We start from the raw sequence: 16468 nt of genomic DNA, 5'->3' as shown, positions 1-16468 counted from the left end.
TTTTTATTTATTTTTAATTAATATATATATATATTTTATAATAAAGTATTTGAAATCACCGGGTATAACTCTTAATCCGGTGATTTCGGTCGCAACTCGATCGGTCGGTCAGAACTTGAAATGACTTGTAATAATTAGGATGACTTCGATATACAATGGGTCAGCAGATCGGGAGTCGGAATATTCAACAAGACTATTCGACTCAGGAAGTTAATTAAGAAGTCATGAATACTAACTTTGCTACTTGGATTTTATGTTGACCGAGTCAAGGCCCGCTACGATGGATTCTTACTTTATCTCCACACATGCATCTTCTCTCATGTATTATTAATTTTTATCATGTGTTCTACAATCTAGATGAACTACTGGGATCTTTATCCACTTGGTTCGTTTAAATTAATTCTTTATCATTTACCACGCATTCAAACCACAAACCGCATATATAATCGGCCTATGCGACCCTACGCGCGAGTTAGAATATCGAATTTGTCGTTAAGTCCGCTAAATTACAAGCAAGAAAATGTCAGCACTTACTCATATTCAATGAATGAATTAATATTATGAGCACGTTTAAGATAATACGTATGGTCTATTCTTCTACTTTGTCAAACCCTGGATCGGATATATGCTGTGGTCCCTGACTCGTTAAAAACAAGGGTTCAGTGAGTCACTGAAAAGCTTCCCACAATGCACGACAATAAATTGATTCTCTGGAAGCTCGAGGAACACAATAATGACACATGTCTACAACTTTTCTCATCATCTTCTTTCCATCCCTAAATAAACCTTCCTATCAATCACTATGTCTCGAACATCAATTAATGGTTTTGTGAGGAAGCTAGAATATAATTAAGGTGCATGTATGTGTTTGAATTACAGGAGAAGAAAGAAGTAAAAAATGGTTTAATTAAGCAACTAGCTAGCTCTCTTCGATTCATTTCATGCATAGGCCGAGCTGCTACTAGCTGGACAATCTTGACCTTGTTTTCTCAGGCAAAAGTTCATCATCCATGGCTTTTCTTTTATGACTGACATTGTCGTTGCTGCTATTGCTGCTGTTTTTTTCCTCTTGTTGTGATTGCTGTTGCTCTTTCAGTTTTCCTTTTTGCATGTAAGGTCTGAGCCTTGTCATGTCTGAGAGCTGCATGGGCTTGAGAAAGAACTCTTCTGCTCCACCTTCCAGGCATCTGCATGCCAAATATCAGTGCATCATTAATTTCAATGTCAAATGCGATATCAAATCTAAAGGAGAATATTGAGCAAATCTAACAAAAACAAGGCACTGGAATTCACTTTATTCTTGATTCCTAACAAGGTATGACCCCATGATAGATGACTCCAAGGAGACATTTATGTATGAGAATGAAGGACCAATTGATATATAGTTGATAGACTGAATCCTTTCCGCTCAAATAATAATAATAATAATAATAATAATAATAATAATAATTCCACCTATTGCCAAGAGACAAATTGATTATAATTCATTTTTTTAGAGAATTCCATTTATAAGAAAGTATCTTTTGATAAAAGAATTCCTAGATCATCATATATTACTTCCCATGCACCAAACCTTAAAGAAGATCTAGAACTATGGCTCATCCTTTTTCATACTTTAACTTTTATTAAAGTTCCCTCACAATCATAAAGTTGTCAAAACAAAATCTGGCGCTAGAATATAATTAAAAAAGCAATGCACTTTACTAACTATTTCTCTGATAACTGTTTGATATTAATCTTGCTTACCTATTGATCCTTGAAGGCACGTTCTCCGAGGACATGATCACAACTGGAATGTCCTTCAAAGACGACGAACCCTGAGACGGGTAAAACAAATTAAACAGACATGAAATCCTGAAACAAATTAGAGTGAAGGTAAGGAAACAAGAGCCAAAACTACCTTAATTCTCTTGAGAAGATCATACCCTGTCATTCCAGGCATGCAGTAATCTGTTATGATCAAGTTCACCTCAATCTCCTGTGAATCAAAATTACCATCAAATGTTTCGTCAGAAACTCATATCTTCAGGAATCCATGTTGCAAAATTAATTGATCAGTTGATTACATTATTATCTGGTGAATCAAGTGATGAGACACCTGGTTCCTCTCTCAGTCCCAACAATTCAAGAGCCTTGCTCACGGAATCCACTGTGGTAACTGAAGCATCAAAGAAACTGCTTGTTAATTAGAGAGAGAGAGAGAGAGAGAGAGAGAGAGAGAGAGAGAGAGAGAGAGAGAGAGAGAGAGAAATTAAACCAAATAAGTGACAATTGTCCTTATCAATGGAAGTACCTTGGTAGGATGAGGTCGTGAGGAGCCTCTCAAGGAGCTTCCTGTCAATGAGACTGTCATCTACAGCCAACACATGAAACTGTGCCTCTCTATCAACACCCATATTTTCTTGGCTTGCTTTCTTGCTTGCTTTCTTTCTTTCTTTTATCAAGTGATGCCCAAGAGAGGAATCAAATGGCAGAGAAGATGAGGAGGAAGAGGCGATGAAGGTTCTCCTTCTCCACCTTGCCTTGTTTTTTTTTTATCAACATCCAGCGAGGAAATCAAATGCTATATATGAATTAGCCATCAGATTTCACCCCCAAATCTTCACTCTATCTTTGAATTGGATACCAAGCAAAGCCACCACCTCCTCTCTTCATGGCTTCCTTTGATCTCTTGTTTTATTTATAAGCCATCTCCTCGCTTGTCCCTCCGGACCAACTCAGCCACACCGTCGTGAGCCCATCCCCTCCACCCGACTGCTTCAAGATGCGTGCGACGGAGGAAGGCAGGCGCAGGTGGTGGACCACCCAATCCTCGCACAAGATTCGGTGACGTCATCCTTGGCTTATATTTGCAGAGTTCTTGTGGTCTTTGCTGTATCCTCTCCTACCCCGCAAGGCAATTCCATGTGATCCCCTCTAGATTTGCCTCCTCGACTCCTCTTCCTCCTGTCTCCATGTATCTTTTTCCAATCTGCTTGTTTATCCTTCTCGTTTGGTAGACTAATCAGACAACTATTTTTCTAAAAATGGTTAAATAAATCACAAGCACCACCACCATGTCTACCTCCATTCACAGTGAGAGTTCTTAAAGACTTAATATTCCTCACGACTCGATCGTGAGGTTTGGCTGGATCAGTTTATGAGGTTTCAATCAATTCCGGTCGGTGTAAATTAATTCCTCAGGGATACTGTTTTGCTGATTGAACAATTAAGTTGGGGAAGGGAGGTGGATGGGTATAAATTTAATTCTTGGTATCACTATCCTTTCATTTTCCCGTGACTAGCAAACAAGATTAGGCTGGTCCAGTTTTCTGCTGTGAGGTGAGGGGTATGAAGAATGTAACTCGTGGATCTGAAGGACAAAATGGAGTGAGTAGTACCATTTCTTGTGCTAGAAAAACCAACTAAGGTGAATCACTTGTTCCTTCTCTATCGACTACTAAATGGTTACAGTATTGATAGTTGCAATTCACGATAGCAGCAAACTTTGCTATATAACCTTTTATATAGTTCGAAGGCACTTTATTTCTCAATGATTTGCTGGCTTATAATCGCGTTTCTTAAAAGAAAATTTTCTGTGAAGTTCTGATGAAGCACCGAACCATGTAGAACCTACCATTTTATTGAGCTTTAGTTGCACTCAATGGCAATATAAAGAATAAATAACCAGAGATGCCTTGTCAGCAAAAATTTGATTAAATCATATAAATCGATCAAATTAATTTTTAATTCGATTTGATTTTATTTAATTATTTCAAAATTTTAATTATTTTTTTTAAAAAAATTTAATTAATTCAGTTCAATTTCGATTTTAAAATTTATTATTCGATTAAAATCAAATAAATCAAATTATTCAAATTAAAAAAATAATTTATAAATTTTAAATAAATAAATTTATAAATTTCTAATTAATTAGTAAAAATTTCATAATATTTAAAAAAATTTGATTAATTTGATTAATTCGGTTAAAATCAAATTAACCGATAAAATATCGATTCGATTTGTTTAATTTTTATTGAAAAATTTGATTAGTACGATTGGTTAAAAAAAAATTGATTTATTTAGTTTTTCGATTCAATTCGGTGTTAACCGAATACTCAACCCTATAAAGAATGAGTGTTTTTCTTCACATAACCAGAGATGCCTCGTCAGTTCCAACGAAAGCTACATAGACACTTACTTCTCGATGCATATAAATGTGTAGATGAAACTTCCTGTAAAATCTGCTGATCATATATGAGAGGGAGCCAGTGGTCAGCCAACACAACTTGAACGATTCATCTCCCGTAGATGTTAAAAATGTCAGACAATAATGAAAAGGAGGCACGTAGTGACCACTTCCAACACTGAATTTCAAAGTATATGAGCACCAAATCTTGTCATAATATGATCTTTTACAATTTCCAGTATAGAAAATGTTTGTAGTCTAAGCAGTTGCATTTTTTCTTTAAATCAGAAGTCAGATCAGAAATTGTCAAATAAAAGTTTCATAGAACACTGCTTTCTCAAATCGGATTTACTGAAAACTTGCATACGCATACATGGTTCTGAGTTGACAAAAATAAATGTCCTTGATATTCCTGCAGAAACTTCATAAACCAGAAAAGTAGACCGTGGAATTTTTTGTTCAATTTATTTATTTGTATTTAAAGAAGATTTATGGCACTTGTATTATGAATGAGGTAAGCGTGCTAATCTTATACTCAAAGTTGTAATACTACACCAGGAATGATTTCAAAATTTTACTCAGCACCACTTAGTGATAGTCAATAATAATAATCATTAAATAAGCATCAGTACCCTCAAGGAATAATATATTAATGTAATATTATCCATCCAGTCCACATTTGTGGTTCAACAAAGATAACATATTAAACATCGTAGTTATTCTAGTGGGGATAGCTCACATTATTCCAGTTCAATTCACAAGAAAAAAAAACAGATCTAAAATAGCATATCAGAAGAAAAAAAAGAATTCTTTCGACCAACTAAGATTAATTTAGGTTTGTCCAGTGCAATTTAGAAATCTTTGGAGGTCTCAGATACGATATCAGAAGTTTTTAGTATTAGTGGCTACTGAACTTTTTCAGGTGCAGTTATTGCGACTTATTATGTATAAATTATTAGATGATAACATTTCAAACTTTAGCATTTACAACAACTTTCAGGTTCTCACCTACTAAGATAGTTAGCACCTTTTAGTCATGTGGCTACTGTTGATCAAGATCAAATCCATGACACACACATCCTTGTTTTGTTGTTGCAGGATGGATTATACAGTTTATCTATGAAAGAACATAGTATAACATGTCGTAGCTGCGTTATTTCATCATGTTAACCTCTCACATGCATCACATGCTATGCAATGATCATTTGACATGTACAATTCTGTGACCTGAGTAGCCAGTAATTTGATACTCACGTTGCAATAACAAGAAACACAATCTCCATTTTAGGAGTTGCATCCATTTGGAGATGATTAAAAGGAAATCTTTCAACAAAAGGGTAGCTTGAGTTTTTTCTTTCTCACTTTACTTCATGTCCAATCATCTTGCAGTCATAGTGTTCATGGTTTCTAATTTTGATTTCATCTTAGAAGAGTATAAAATTGGAAGGAGATTCTGTTAAACAAAACTAAAAAGTGCTTAGGATCAGCACCTGGTTTCATATATATGATTATATAATATACTTAGGCGGAATTGAAATATATTAGCAAAACATATTTGTAATGGCATTTAGTTAAATAATGTAAATATTTCCACATCTCTTTCACTACTAGGAATTGTTTAGCAACATGAAATCATAGAGGGACCATACGAGATCAGTTGGAACTATAATTTGAGAGTTGAAAATGAAAACTTGAAATCATCCAAAGATCAATGATTCTTGTTTGTATATATATGGTCGATTACCACTTAACCTGTTGTTACTTTTCTTTATATGATTTCATAATCACAATTCACACCCTAAATCATGGAACGTCAATTTGACTCACATTCTATATTTTAATCTCAATTGCCAACTAGGAGGATGCAAAGGTCATTGTCGTTTTTATTTTATTTAATCTAGTTAGGGCATATTATTTCTTGTAAAGGATACCATGATCATTATCATCCCCATGTCTCCAATGTTTTTTCTTGTCTCAAGTCTACACATAGGCCTATAAATTAAATCTATATTATGTGGGAATTGTTACAATTATTTCCTTCTAAAAGTTCTTGCTATTTTCTCTCTCCTCTGTTTTCCCCTCTTCCCTCAACAGGGTCTTGCAATTTCTCTGGAGGATCAAGTGTTGATACGTAACAAACATATGCCAGCTTCCCATAAACAATTCAGGATATTTGTTAGCATAGTAAAAAAAAAAGAAGACAATGTCATATGATATGCAAGATCTTACAAATACTAATTGATAATTCAGAAGTTAATAAGTGATGGATACAATACCTTTTATGCCTTTACATTTGTATGCACAAAGCTTAATTGGGCTAAATAATTGCTTTCAGCAAAATCATGGACTGTACGATGGGCTCTAGTCCCTTCATATTCATCTTTTCCAACTTCTTGCTTTAGTGTTCTTCCACAAGCACTGAAATCCTGCAAAAACAGGTGAAGTTAGTGCTTATTGGTACATTAGATTTAATCTAAAATATTAAACTCGTAAAACATTTTAACTCAAAATTAGGAGAAATGCAGTTATGATACATTAAATAAATAATAATTCACTTGACATCTACACCTACTAAAGGTCTTTTGAAGCATTTTTTTGACTTAGGCAAGGTAAAAGATTGTTTTATTATTTAAAAGAATGATGTGGATGAAAGAGGATAAATCTTTTCAGTACCCTAATAGATTGTCACCACAAAGTTAATAAAAATATGATGGAGGGATCAACTATGATGTCAATTGCTACAACTACCTAGTGCCTTAAAAAATGGAAGACCACTTTATTCCACGTCCATCAAATCGTCCAATTGGTATCAGGGTCCAACATTCCAATGAAAACTTGCACCATATTATCAGAAAATAACTAAATTAATTAACTGAACTTGGTCATGGCAATAATAGCTGACGGCTCTTAGAACACCTTGTGTTGGTAAGGGGGTACTAGGTGCACCAAAGAAGAGGAGGATAATCTAGGAAGAAAAGAAAGGATGAGAAGAAAAATACAAAAAGCAAGAAAAGATGAAAATAAAGAGAACAACAAGACGGATGGATAAGAGAGAGAGAGAGAGAGAGAGAGAAAGAAGATATTAGCAAATGGAAATGTAGGTTTTTAACTGATTGAACAGGTATCACGAACCATGCATACATAACAAATTGGACCAGCATGTATTATGCTACAATTTCACATCCATTATTTATTGATACAGCAGTAGATTATCTGAATGCATGCTTCTAGCTCGCCTGCACAAAGGAGCAAATCCTCAATGACCTGACCACCCAAAAATTATCCAACTAATTATCAACAAAGAATCACTGAAGAAGACGAATGAATTCAATCTAAACATTGAAGGAAGATTTATCATTACAAGCAACAACCTAACTATATCAACGTTTTTATAAGGATTATCTCATCATCATAAATGGTGATGGATGCACGTGAATATAGCAAGGTAAATTTATTCAATCATATTGTTGTGAGAAGCAAGGATAGATAGGTCTTTTCTTTTTATGTTATTAGGGTTAACATAGCTATATAAACCCTATCTATGTATGCTTTTTTATGATATAGATAATTCAACATGGTATCAGAGCAAATTATCTAAACCCTAATTTTTCCGCCGCGCCTCCTCTCTGCTCGTCGACCTCCTCTGCTTGCCGCGCCTCTTCGCTTCTTCCGCTGCACGCGCGACCCTCTGCTCTGCCTCTTCGCTTCTTCCTTTGCACGCGCGACGCCGACCCTCTGCTCTTTGTCTCTTCTCCCCAACCGTGGGACGCCTTATCTCTTCTCCCACGCAGAGCCGGCAGCACTCGTGCGAAGAACGCAAGCTTCGCGCCGTAAGTTTTTCGCGAGCCTGCTGCTGCCCGTGCCTCCACGCCATCAGCCCTTCGCCCGCCGGATTACACACACGCCAGCGGCGATCTCACGAAGCAGAGGTAGGGGCGGCACGGTGGGTATAGAGAGAAGAAGATCCTACTCAGTTTTTTCTTCCCTGCCGGAGAAGATCTCTGCTCGGTTTCTTCCTGCCATAGTGGAGTGCTGCTCGAGTTTTCTTCCTTGACGGAGAAGCACTCTGCTCGACTTCTTCCTTGCCGAAGAGAGGCACTCTGTTCGGTTTCTTCCTTGCCAGAGAGAGACGCTGCTTGACTTCTTTCCTTGCCGGAGAGGAGTACTGCTCGGATTCTTTACCTTTCAAAGAAGGGGCACTGCTCAGCTTCTTCCCGGCCAGAAAGAGCAGCGCTGCCGAGTTTCTTCTCCACGTGTTCATTGCCACAAAAGAAGAAGAAGAAAACATATTCGTTTTCTCCTATGACCCACTGCCGGTTGCTGTGAAAACTGTGAGATAAGCAGGGAGAAGGTGGAAAAGGAAAGCTTGTTCTTCCTCTTTCCCTTCCTCTTTTCTAAACGGAGAGCCTGTTGAAATCTGCTCTCCCTCTGTTCCCAAAGCGTGTTTTTTTTTTCCTCTCTTGGGCTGAATCTAGTGCAGCCCTAGGCTGCACCAGTTAAAAAAAAAAAAAAAAAAAACTTTTGAGAAAAAAATTTTTGACAGACATTTTTTTTTTTTTTGGAGAAACTTATAGTATTTGGGGAGATTTCTGTTCTTGTCAGTTCTGCAAACATGTCCAAGTTTAGGGGAACTAAAGGAAAAGGCGATAAATTTTGTCGACACTGCAGGAGGACTAATCATGATTCAATTTTTTGCTGGGAGATATATCCAGAGAAGAAACCTGATAAATTCAAACACGGTGATAAGAAGGCCTCTAGTCGTGGAAATGTTGCTGTCAAGAAATTAGTGAAGGAGACTGTTGGTTCTTCTGTACCTTCTCCTGTTGTGTTATCCTCTACTGACATTCCTCAACATGGCCAAAGATAGATCTAACAAAATAGTGACTGAAATTCTACTTAAGTTTTCCTCAATATGGCAGTTTTTAAAACAGAACTAGCATCATAAGCCATAGGATATGCTTTTTAAGGATGATATATAGTATATTGATTTGCATTATGTGTTTCTCAAATAAAACTTCTTAGCTTTAGTGTTGAAATTGATATATACTGCTCTTCATTTTTCGAGAACATGAGTAGCTTAATGTTCAGCAATAACCACAGTTTGAATGTACCACTAAATCTAACATGATTTTTAAAAAACCAATTGAATGGACTAAACAGACTGCAGAAAGGAGAGTATAAATACCTGCAAAAATTTGACCATTTGTTCTTCAATGGTGCCATGCATTGCCAATGTTTCTACACTAATTGGGCGAGTAGCACCCATGCGATGGGCACGACTAATGACTTGTTCTTCCATGCTGTTATATGTTGCAAAAAGTATTGCATAAGCCATAGCCAATTTTTCTTTAGAAACAACAATAGAGAAATACATGCAATAGTAAGGTAATGAAAAGAGAAATAAAAAGAAAAGAGAAGATTAAGATGGATTACCACTTTTTTTAAGGTCTGAAATGCTATCTTTCTGAGAGAAAACATAAATAATAAATAATAAAAAAAAGAAGTGCATAACTGAATCCAAACAAAGATCCAAAAATATAGCATGATCAACAAAGGATAATTATTAGTTAGTTATACTTATATGATCAAGTGGTAAGCACTCATCTATTTTATATATTAAACAATCTGAACAATTTGGTATTAAGCTTAAAAATTAATGGCCACTTAGAAACATGTGTCTTTATGGTCCAATTAATGGTTGTTGTGTGTCAGCATGATTGCAAACTACTGAAACCTTCTAAAACATTGTTATTCTTATTCTCATTTATTCATATAACTCTCTTCATATTAATTTTTCTGAATGCTCATATTTATTCCTATGTGTCAATGTTTTGACCATCTGTTTGATTTCCTCTTTATCTTAAATTGACAAAAATATTTTTATATTTATTTATTTTGATTTAATTGCACGTATAGTTATGATTGTTTAACTATTTTGTTAAATTTATTCCAGATAACTTAATTATTTACATTATTAAATTGTACATTGTAGAGAGAATCTTATTCTGAATTTTATTTTTTAAGTAAATTATTCCTAAAACTTGAATATACTGAAAATACTCTATGCTTTTAATCATTCTACATGTAAATATTTCTAGAAATGAGTATCCTATTAATTCTATCTCATTTGAGTCCAAACAATTTTAGGATAGAGGGAAAACATTTTATAAATTTGATAGATTAATTAATAACTATTAAAACATTAAGAAAATGTATATGATCTATTAAGAGTAGCAAAGTTAAACATCCTGATCTACCCTGCAATCCAGTTGGAAGGCAAAAGTTGACACGACCAGATGCAGTTTGGAGTTTGAGGTAAATAAGTTTGAATCATAAATGGGTTGACAAGTTTATGACCCCACAAATAACTGGGTCAGGTTGGATCATAAACAGGTTAAGCTGTTTATGACCCGTTTATAAATACAAAAATATATAATTAGTTATTTCATAATCTAATAAATATGTTATAAATATATAGTATAAAAGCATATATATTATATCATATATTTGGTTTTTATATAATTAAAAATAATTGGTATTGTGTGCATTTAATATTTGTTTGAATTTGTTAAATGGGTTGTGCCATTTGATCTGTTTTGTCACATAACATATATATGATCCATCTAATTTGTTTAATTTAACGGACATAAACAATCATAAAGAGGTGAACCCATTTATATATGGATTGCATACGGATAATACATTATTACCCATTTATAAGTGGGTCATGTATAGGTCATAGATTATGATTTTTAAAGGGATTGAATTCAGATTAAAATTAAATGGACTGCAAGTCAACAAGACACAACCTATTTATGACCACCCAACCCAAATTGCAACCCCTATGATCCACTGGTCATGATTTAGTTTTTCAGGACTATTTGAACCATGGTCTGGTTCCTAAAGAGTGCAACAAAATGTTAATGATTTTTTAAAATGAAAACTTAATTGTAGGGTCTCATTGGGGGCAACATATATAACTCATCAAGTACCAGGAACTATTTAAACCATGGTTTGGTTATTGATGGTACAGCTGAAAATTTTATCAATTGAACCAGCACCATCCTCATCCATTGAGCTATATGAATCTTGTCCCTCAATTGAGCTTATGCAAGGCTATATCACTAGTAAGAAAAAAAATGTGCATACAACAAAATAGAATATACCTTCTATCCCATATAGGCTCCATCAAAAATACATTTGTCACGAAGCTCAAATCTAGACCCAAGGCTGCACTTCCATCCATTAGCAAAACCATGCAATTGGGGTCAAGCTGAAAAGTCATCAATGACTTCATCTACAAGAAAAAAATAAGTTCAGTGAGAACCCCACAGGAAGAATTTGGCTTTGTAATTTGTTAACCTTTTCAGACCTTGTTGCTGGAATGCATTGGACTGTACATTCTAGCAAAAGAAATTCCTGCAACTGTCAACTAAAATGTAGAAGAGATCAATAACCCTTTACCGCAGGTTAGGCAGATAAACAAATCTTATAATCATAGGTACCTGCTGTTCAATAACATTTATGTGCTCAAGAAATTGAGAAAAAACAATCACTTTCTCAGTCAGTATCTTACAAGAGTTGCTATGCTGCAGGGACCAAGCTTCCTGGAGATCTAAAAACCTATAGTTTGTCTTTGAATAATAAATTTCTATCTTGCTATTATCTATTTCTTCCACAGAGTAACCAATTTTCCTGTTTGTTTCTTGTAGAACCTTTAATCGCTCTACTAAGTATGCAACCTTGCTGCTACACGTTGATTGCCAATCTGGATCCCAGTCATCCTGTGGGAAACAACATGATATTAAAATCTCCAGAAAAATGGTAGATACAATATATTGATAATTCTCAAAATAAAAAAATAACACATTGATAATCACAAAGAATGGCATGCCTGTTTATATGATGGCTGTAGCTCAATAAGATCCTTAGGAACAGGCCACTTTGGATTTGGATTTTCTGGTCGTGCTAATGTTTCTGGAGATTGCATTTCATAAGAATTATCACAGCCAGGTAGGGTGCATCTACAACTGTCCAGAGCAACACAGTCAAGGCATAACAGATGCTGGCATGGAGTGATAATAGGTAATCTACACGATTCTTTGCACCTAAAAGGAGAAACAGATTAAGAAATCTTAACACAGATAGACACCATCCATTGGGAAATTTAATATGTGCCAATTACCTGTAGCAACTACAACCATTCAAAAGAGAACTCTTTATGAAAACATATTCTTCTGAAAGAGGATCAAGACCTTTTTGTACCAGCATATCCATTGTTTCCTGTATATCTTGACCGGCATTTGTTACCTTGATATGTCCAGCCACACAACAAGATAGTCTGAGATTCCTAATGGTTCTACTGCGAAATTTCCATTGTTTTGAGTTCAAAAGTGACTCAACATGAGAAGGATCATTCCAGTCAGCCATTAATATATTTCGACGAACAGTAAGAACTAATTCATTGTAGCTTGCTGCGTGCTCTTCAGTAAACTTTAAAAAAGTTATCTTTCTGATGCAAGGAGGAATATTTTTTATATCTATTTTCCTTGAACTAATCATAACCCTCTTAAGTAAATCAAGAAGACGTAACCTTGCTTCTTCTGTCTTCACTTCAAAGGGTCTAAGTATACCAGCCTCCCATGATTCCTGATTTTGGCCATAAACCTCATCATGAAGAAATCTGAGCATAGGTTGAAGATGAGATACTTGACTATTAGGAGTATTTGGGGTTGGTGTACCAGTCAAAATCCATCGACTTGATGCTGTCAAAGAAACAGCCATCTGTAATTTGTTTGTCAAGCTGAGACTTGAACCCAGTGTATGTCCTTCGTCTAACATTATCCTAAGCCAGTGAATTTGCATTAGGACACTCCTCTTGCGAGGGCCCCATTCTGCACTTAACTTGTTGAAGGTGGTTAGCACAATGTCATAATCCCAAGCAAGATTGTGAGGAGAAGGTTTTTTGTTGTCAATCCACACAAAGACACGCAGCTGACCAGGGCAAACATGCTTCTGAATTTGAGATATCCAGTGGTCCACTAAATTTGCTGGCACAACAATTAAAGTAGCTTTAGACAAATACAACCTGCTTTGGCCGAATGGTTCAGTCAGAGAAATCCTGAGTGCTGCAGAATCAAAGGCCAAGTTATCAAGTGCTAATGGATAATACCACTTTATTGTGCCATGTTCAAGCTTTCTAACAAGACCAAATGCTTGAAATATTTTCTGGTACCCATGAGCCTCTCTTGTACATTCTTCCCAGGGTGCAATTATAATTGGTCGTGTCAAACCATTTTTTTCCATATCTTCTAACTTTCTTTGTGAGAGATTGGCCAACCACTTCAAAGCCTTATTTGTTTCAGAATTAATCAATGTGAAATGCTCTTTTAGCACACTTATGAAAAATGAGATATTTTGCTCTTTCCCCTGTGCAGTTCCTTTTGTATAAAATCCAGGCAAACATGTTATTCTTCTTTTAGAGTCCCACGACTCTTCTGCGGCAATACAACTGCGATGCATAGGATCACTGTTCATACTGCAAAACCAAGCTGCTGTAGAATCAAGTATACTTCTCTCAGCTATCTTTCGCCACTTTCTGCAAGCATCACACTGCACCCATATCTCACTAGAATCAGAATTAGCGATCTCCTTCCTAGGCTTTTTGTAGGAATTGCTAATATTAGCAGGAAAGACGGATTCTTTGTCATTAGCAAGTTTTCTTTTTACAGTATCTGAAATACTTTTGCAGTCAACAGCGTTTCCTGTACAAATTTGGCTTCTGTCACATGTTATTCCCTTTCCATATGTGTTCAAAAGATTTCTCTTAACATGAGTCAAGCTCCTAGCTCTCCTAGGCATGTATCTATGAGGGCTTAGACTAGAGCTACCAGATAACTCATCCAACTTTGAGAAAGAGGAAACTGCACGTTGTACTGGAAATTCAAAATCCACGGATCTACTTCCATCACATGGTGCGCAACTTGAGTTGTCAATGGAACCATGTTTCTCTTGTGACTGAAGACAGTGGGCCTCATCCCTTTGTGACACGGATCTTGTCCTCGCTGACAGAAAATTAGCTGAATTAGAACCATTGGCATAAAGTTCATAATAACCACATTTTTGGTCCATATTATGCATGCACCAAACCACTTCTACACCATGAGGAGCATCAGGCACTGTTCCATGAGTTTTAAGAATAAGAGATAATGCAGTTACGGTCTTCCCTAAACCAGGTTCATCGCAAAACATTCCACCGCGAAAATCACATACAGTAGGAGCTATTCCCGAAGATATTTCACCTGTAACAGAATTCATGTACAGAGAAAACCCATCCTCTGTCAAAAATTCCATGTACAAAGGGTGTTGCAAAACAACAGCATTCTGCTCTCGATTTAACATCCATTCAACTGCTGCCTCCTGGTGAGGGAAAAGCTTTAGTTTCATGGAGGGAATGATAGGTGTTGCCAATGATCTCAGATGGTGACAAGTGGCTGCAACAACTACAAGATCCTTTGGCCCAAGCTTATTCAACACATTTGTCAAAACATCATCAGTGATATCCCATATACCTGGGCTTGCAAATTTGTCATTAGGTATTATTCTACCAGATTGTATCTTCCTTTCCTTTCCGATGCTAGGTAAGCTCTTGAAAATCTCATGAAGATCGAATAGATTACTATTGTCAGAATCAGATAGAGTACAATGCATTTTGCAGCCCAAGATACCACAATCATAACAGTTCCAAATGGACTGATCATTTAAAGTGCAATCATTGTCCACATTACAACTGACAGCAATTAAAGAATTTCTGGCCTCCCAATTATAACTATAAGAGAACATTACTAGTTACTGTTAGAAAGACCGAGCTGCTGAGTCTTTGTATGAGCGATATCATCTAAAATAAACTTTATGAAATAAATTCATTTATTGTATAGAAAAGAAATATGCAACAGAACTGTACGTGAACTAACACATGGGAAGTACAAAATCACCATTAAGGTTCTGTCTCTTACAAAAGAAAAGCAGATGTCCCAAAGGGTATACTTAGATTTCAGTTTTTTTCTCACAGCACTTTGCTTTTAGAAATGTGAGGAATTCAAAATTGTTCTTACTTTTCAATTTTGAAATGTTCTGATAAATCTAGCAGTTTTGAGCTGATGATGCGTCCTTCCTACCTGTATTCCTTTTTTTCAAAAATAGACAGAAGGCACCTCAATAGTAAGACATCATAGACAAAGTAAATAACATTGCTTTCACATGAACATGCAAAAGTGTTTCCTTGGAGATGAAAAAAGAGTTCGAAGACTTTGATAGCACGACTTCGAAGCAAATGAAAAAGTGAAATCAACTTCAGCGTTATAAATAAACGTAAAAATACGCTTTTCTAGCGAGAAACTAGCATAGAAGAGCTAAAGAAAATAAATTACGCTCAAATACCTTGCATGCTTGAACAGGCACGCAGCTAGGGCTCCAGATTTGGGAAACTGCCAGCCAGTCCAAATTGCAATCGGCAGGTATAAATCAATCAGCACCACTGCCCTCACCTCCCCGTCCCCTTTCGCAGAAACACTTACAACCCTGGCACCAACCGTCAAGCACTTGCGGGCGATGAGCGCTTGCAACTGGTGAACCACGTTCATGCTCCCATTCACCAACCCGAACATCCTCCGCTTTTTTTTCTTCAAAAATGGGGTCACGGCCCCGCCGCGAGATCCAGCCACGACCTTATCTGGAGTAGACGCAGCGGAGGCCTCACCGGCAGTCAGAGAGCGGATGGGAAGCAAAAGGGTGCCGCCGTCCAGGGTGCGGAACCCGACATTTGAGCCGTCCGCGAAGAAGGAGCAGGAGGTGCCGGGGCGCAAGGATTCAAGAGGCGAAGCGGCGGAGAGGATGGCCTGGACGAAGCCACATAATTTGTAGCCGGACTCCATGGAGAAGCCCGAACCCGTAGAGGCGGCGAGGTTAAGGGCTTCTATGAACCATTGATAGGTTTCGGAATTCCTCGGTGACGGAGGAGGAAGAAAACGGCGATGGGATCGACGCGGGGGAGGAGAGAGGAGGCATGCAATTGCAAAAGGGAAAGGGAGACCGGAGAAGCCCCGAGTCGTTACGTGAAGGGTGGGGGCAGCCGGGCCGTTGCTTCGAGTTCGGGCAGGCAAATCGAATAGTGGGATTTCCATAAAAATAAAAATAAAATGATCTCTTTTTTTCAAATTTTTTTAAAAAAATAATCTAAAAAAGAAATAAAATAATATGAGGGTATTTTAAAAAATTAATTAGTAAGATTCCAAATCTTTA

The 16468-nt window shown here is 36.6% G+C and overlaps 2 protein-coding genes across 3 annotated transcripts; both read right to left on the bottom strand.

Moving 5' to 3' along the window:
• Nucleotides 1-593: 593 nt before the first annotated feature.
• LOC141829238 (two-component response regulator ORR9-like) lies at nucleotides 594-2560 on the bottom strand. The gene is made up of 5 exons (XM_074716665.1): nucleotides 2294-2560; nucleotides 2067-2158; nucleotides 1901-1978; nucleotides 1747-1817; nucleotides 594-1187 (listed from the first exon to the last, which is right to left on the bottom strand). The coding sequence occupies exons 1-5, from the start codon at nucleotides 2394-2396 to the stop codon at nucleotides 962-964; spliced, it is 570 nt and encodes a 189-aa protein (XP_074572766.1). The 5' UTR covers nucleotides 2397-2560; the 3' UTR covers nucleotides 594-961.
• Nucleotides 2561-5315: 2755 nt separating this feature from the next.
• Nucleotides 5316-16299, bottom strand: LOC141829214 (F-box protein At3g54460). Of its 2 annotated transcripts, XM_074716642.1 has the most exons (9): nucleotides 15608-16299; nucleotides 12354-14996; nucleotides 12063-12276; nucleotides 11674-11952; nucleotides 11541-11600; nucleotides 11335-11465; nucleotides 9354-9468; nucleotides 6445-6594; nucleotides 5316-5621 (listed from the first exon to the last, which is right to left on the bottom strand). In XM_074716642.1, exons 1-8 carry the CDS (start codon nucleotides 16099-16101, stop codon nucleotides 6448-6450), a joined length of 4083 nt encoding a protein of 1360 aa, XP_074572743.1. In that variant the 5' UTR covers nucleotides 16102-16299; the 3' UTR covers nucleotides 5316-5621; nucleotides 6445-6447. The 2 variants fall into 2 exon arrangements, with proteins under 2 accessions (XP_074572743.1, XP_074572735.1); XM_074716634.1 differs by lacking the exon at nucleotides 5316-5621 and having other exon boundaries at nucleotides 6392-6594.
• Between the last annotated feature and the right edge of the window lie 169 nt (nucleotides 16300-16468).

Source organism: Curcuma longa, chromosome 1 (assembly GCF_044706935.1).
Source record: "Curcuma longa cultivar G26 ecotype Majalengka, Jawa Barat chromosome 1, ITB_CL_G26_1.1, whole genome shotgun sequence".
Lineage (NCBI taxonomy): Eukaryota > Viridiplantae > Streptophyta > Magnoliopsida > Zingiberales > Zingiberaceae > Curcuma > Curcuma longa.
The sequence above is the reverse complement of the archived record's forward strand: the minus strand, read 5'-3'. Positions and strand labels throughout refer to the sequence as shown.

Coding starts and splice junctions, on each gene's coding strand:
- LOC141829238 (XM_074716665.1), bottom strand. CDS start 2,396: ATGGGTGTTGATAGAGAGGCACAGTTTCATGTGTTGGCTGTAGATGAC. Junction 2,159..2,293: donor CACGACCTCATCCTACCAAG/GTACTTCCATTG, acceptor TTGATGCTTCAG/TTACCACAGTGGATTCCGTG. Junction 1,979..2,066: donor TTGATTCACCAGATAATAAT/GTAATCAACTGA, acceptor TTTGATTCACAG/GAGATTGAGGTGAACTTGAT.
- LOC141829214 (XM_074716642.1), bottom strand. CDS start 16,101: ATGGAGTCCGGCTACAAATTATGTGGCTTCGTCCAGGCCATCCTCTCC. Junction 12,277..12,353: donor AATGGTTGTAGTTGCTACAG/GTAATTGGCACA, acceptor TTCTCCTTTTAG/GTGCAAAGAATCGTGTAGAT. Junction 11,953..12,062: donor TACAGCCATCATATAAACAG/GCATGCCATTCT, acceptor TGTTTCCCACAG/GATGACTGGGATCCAGATTG.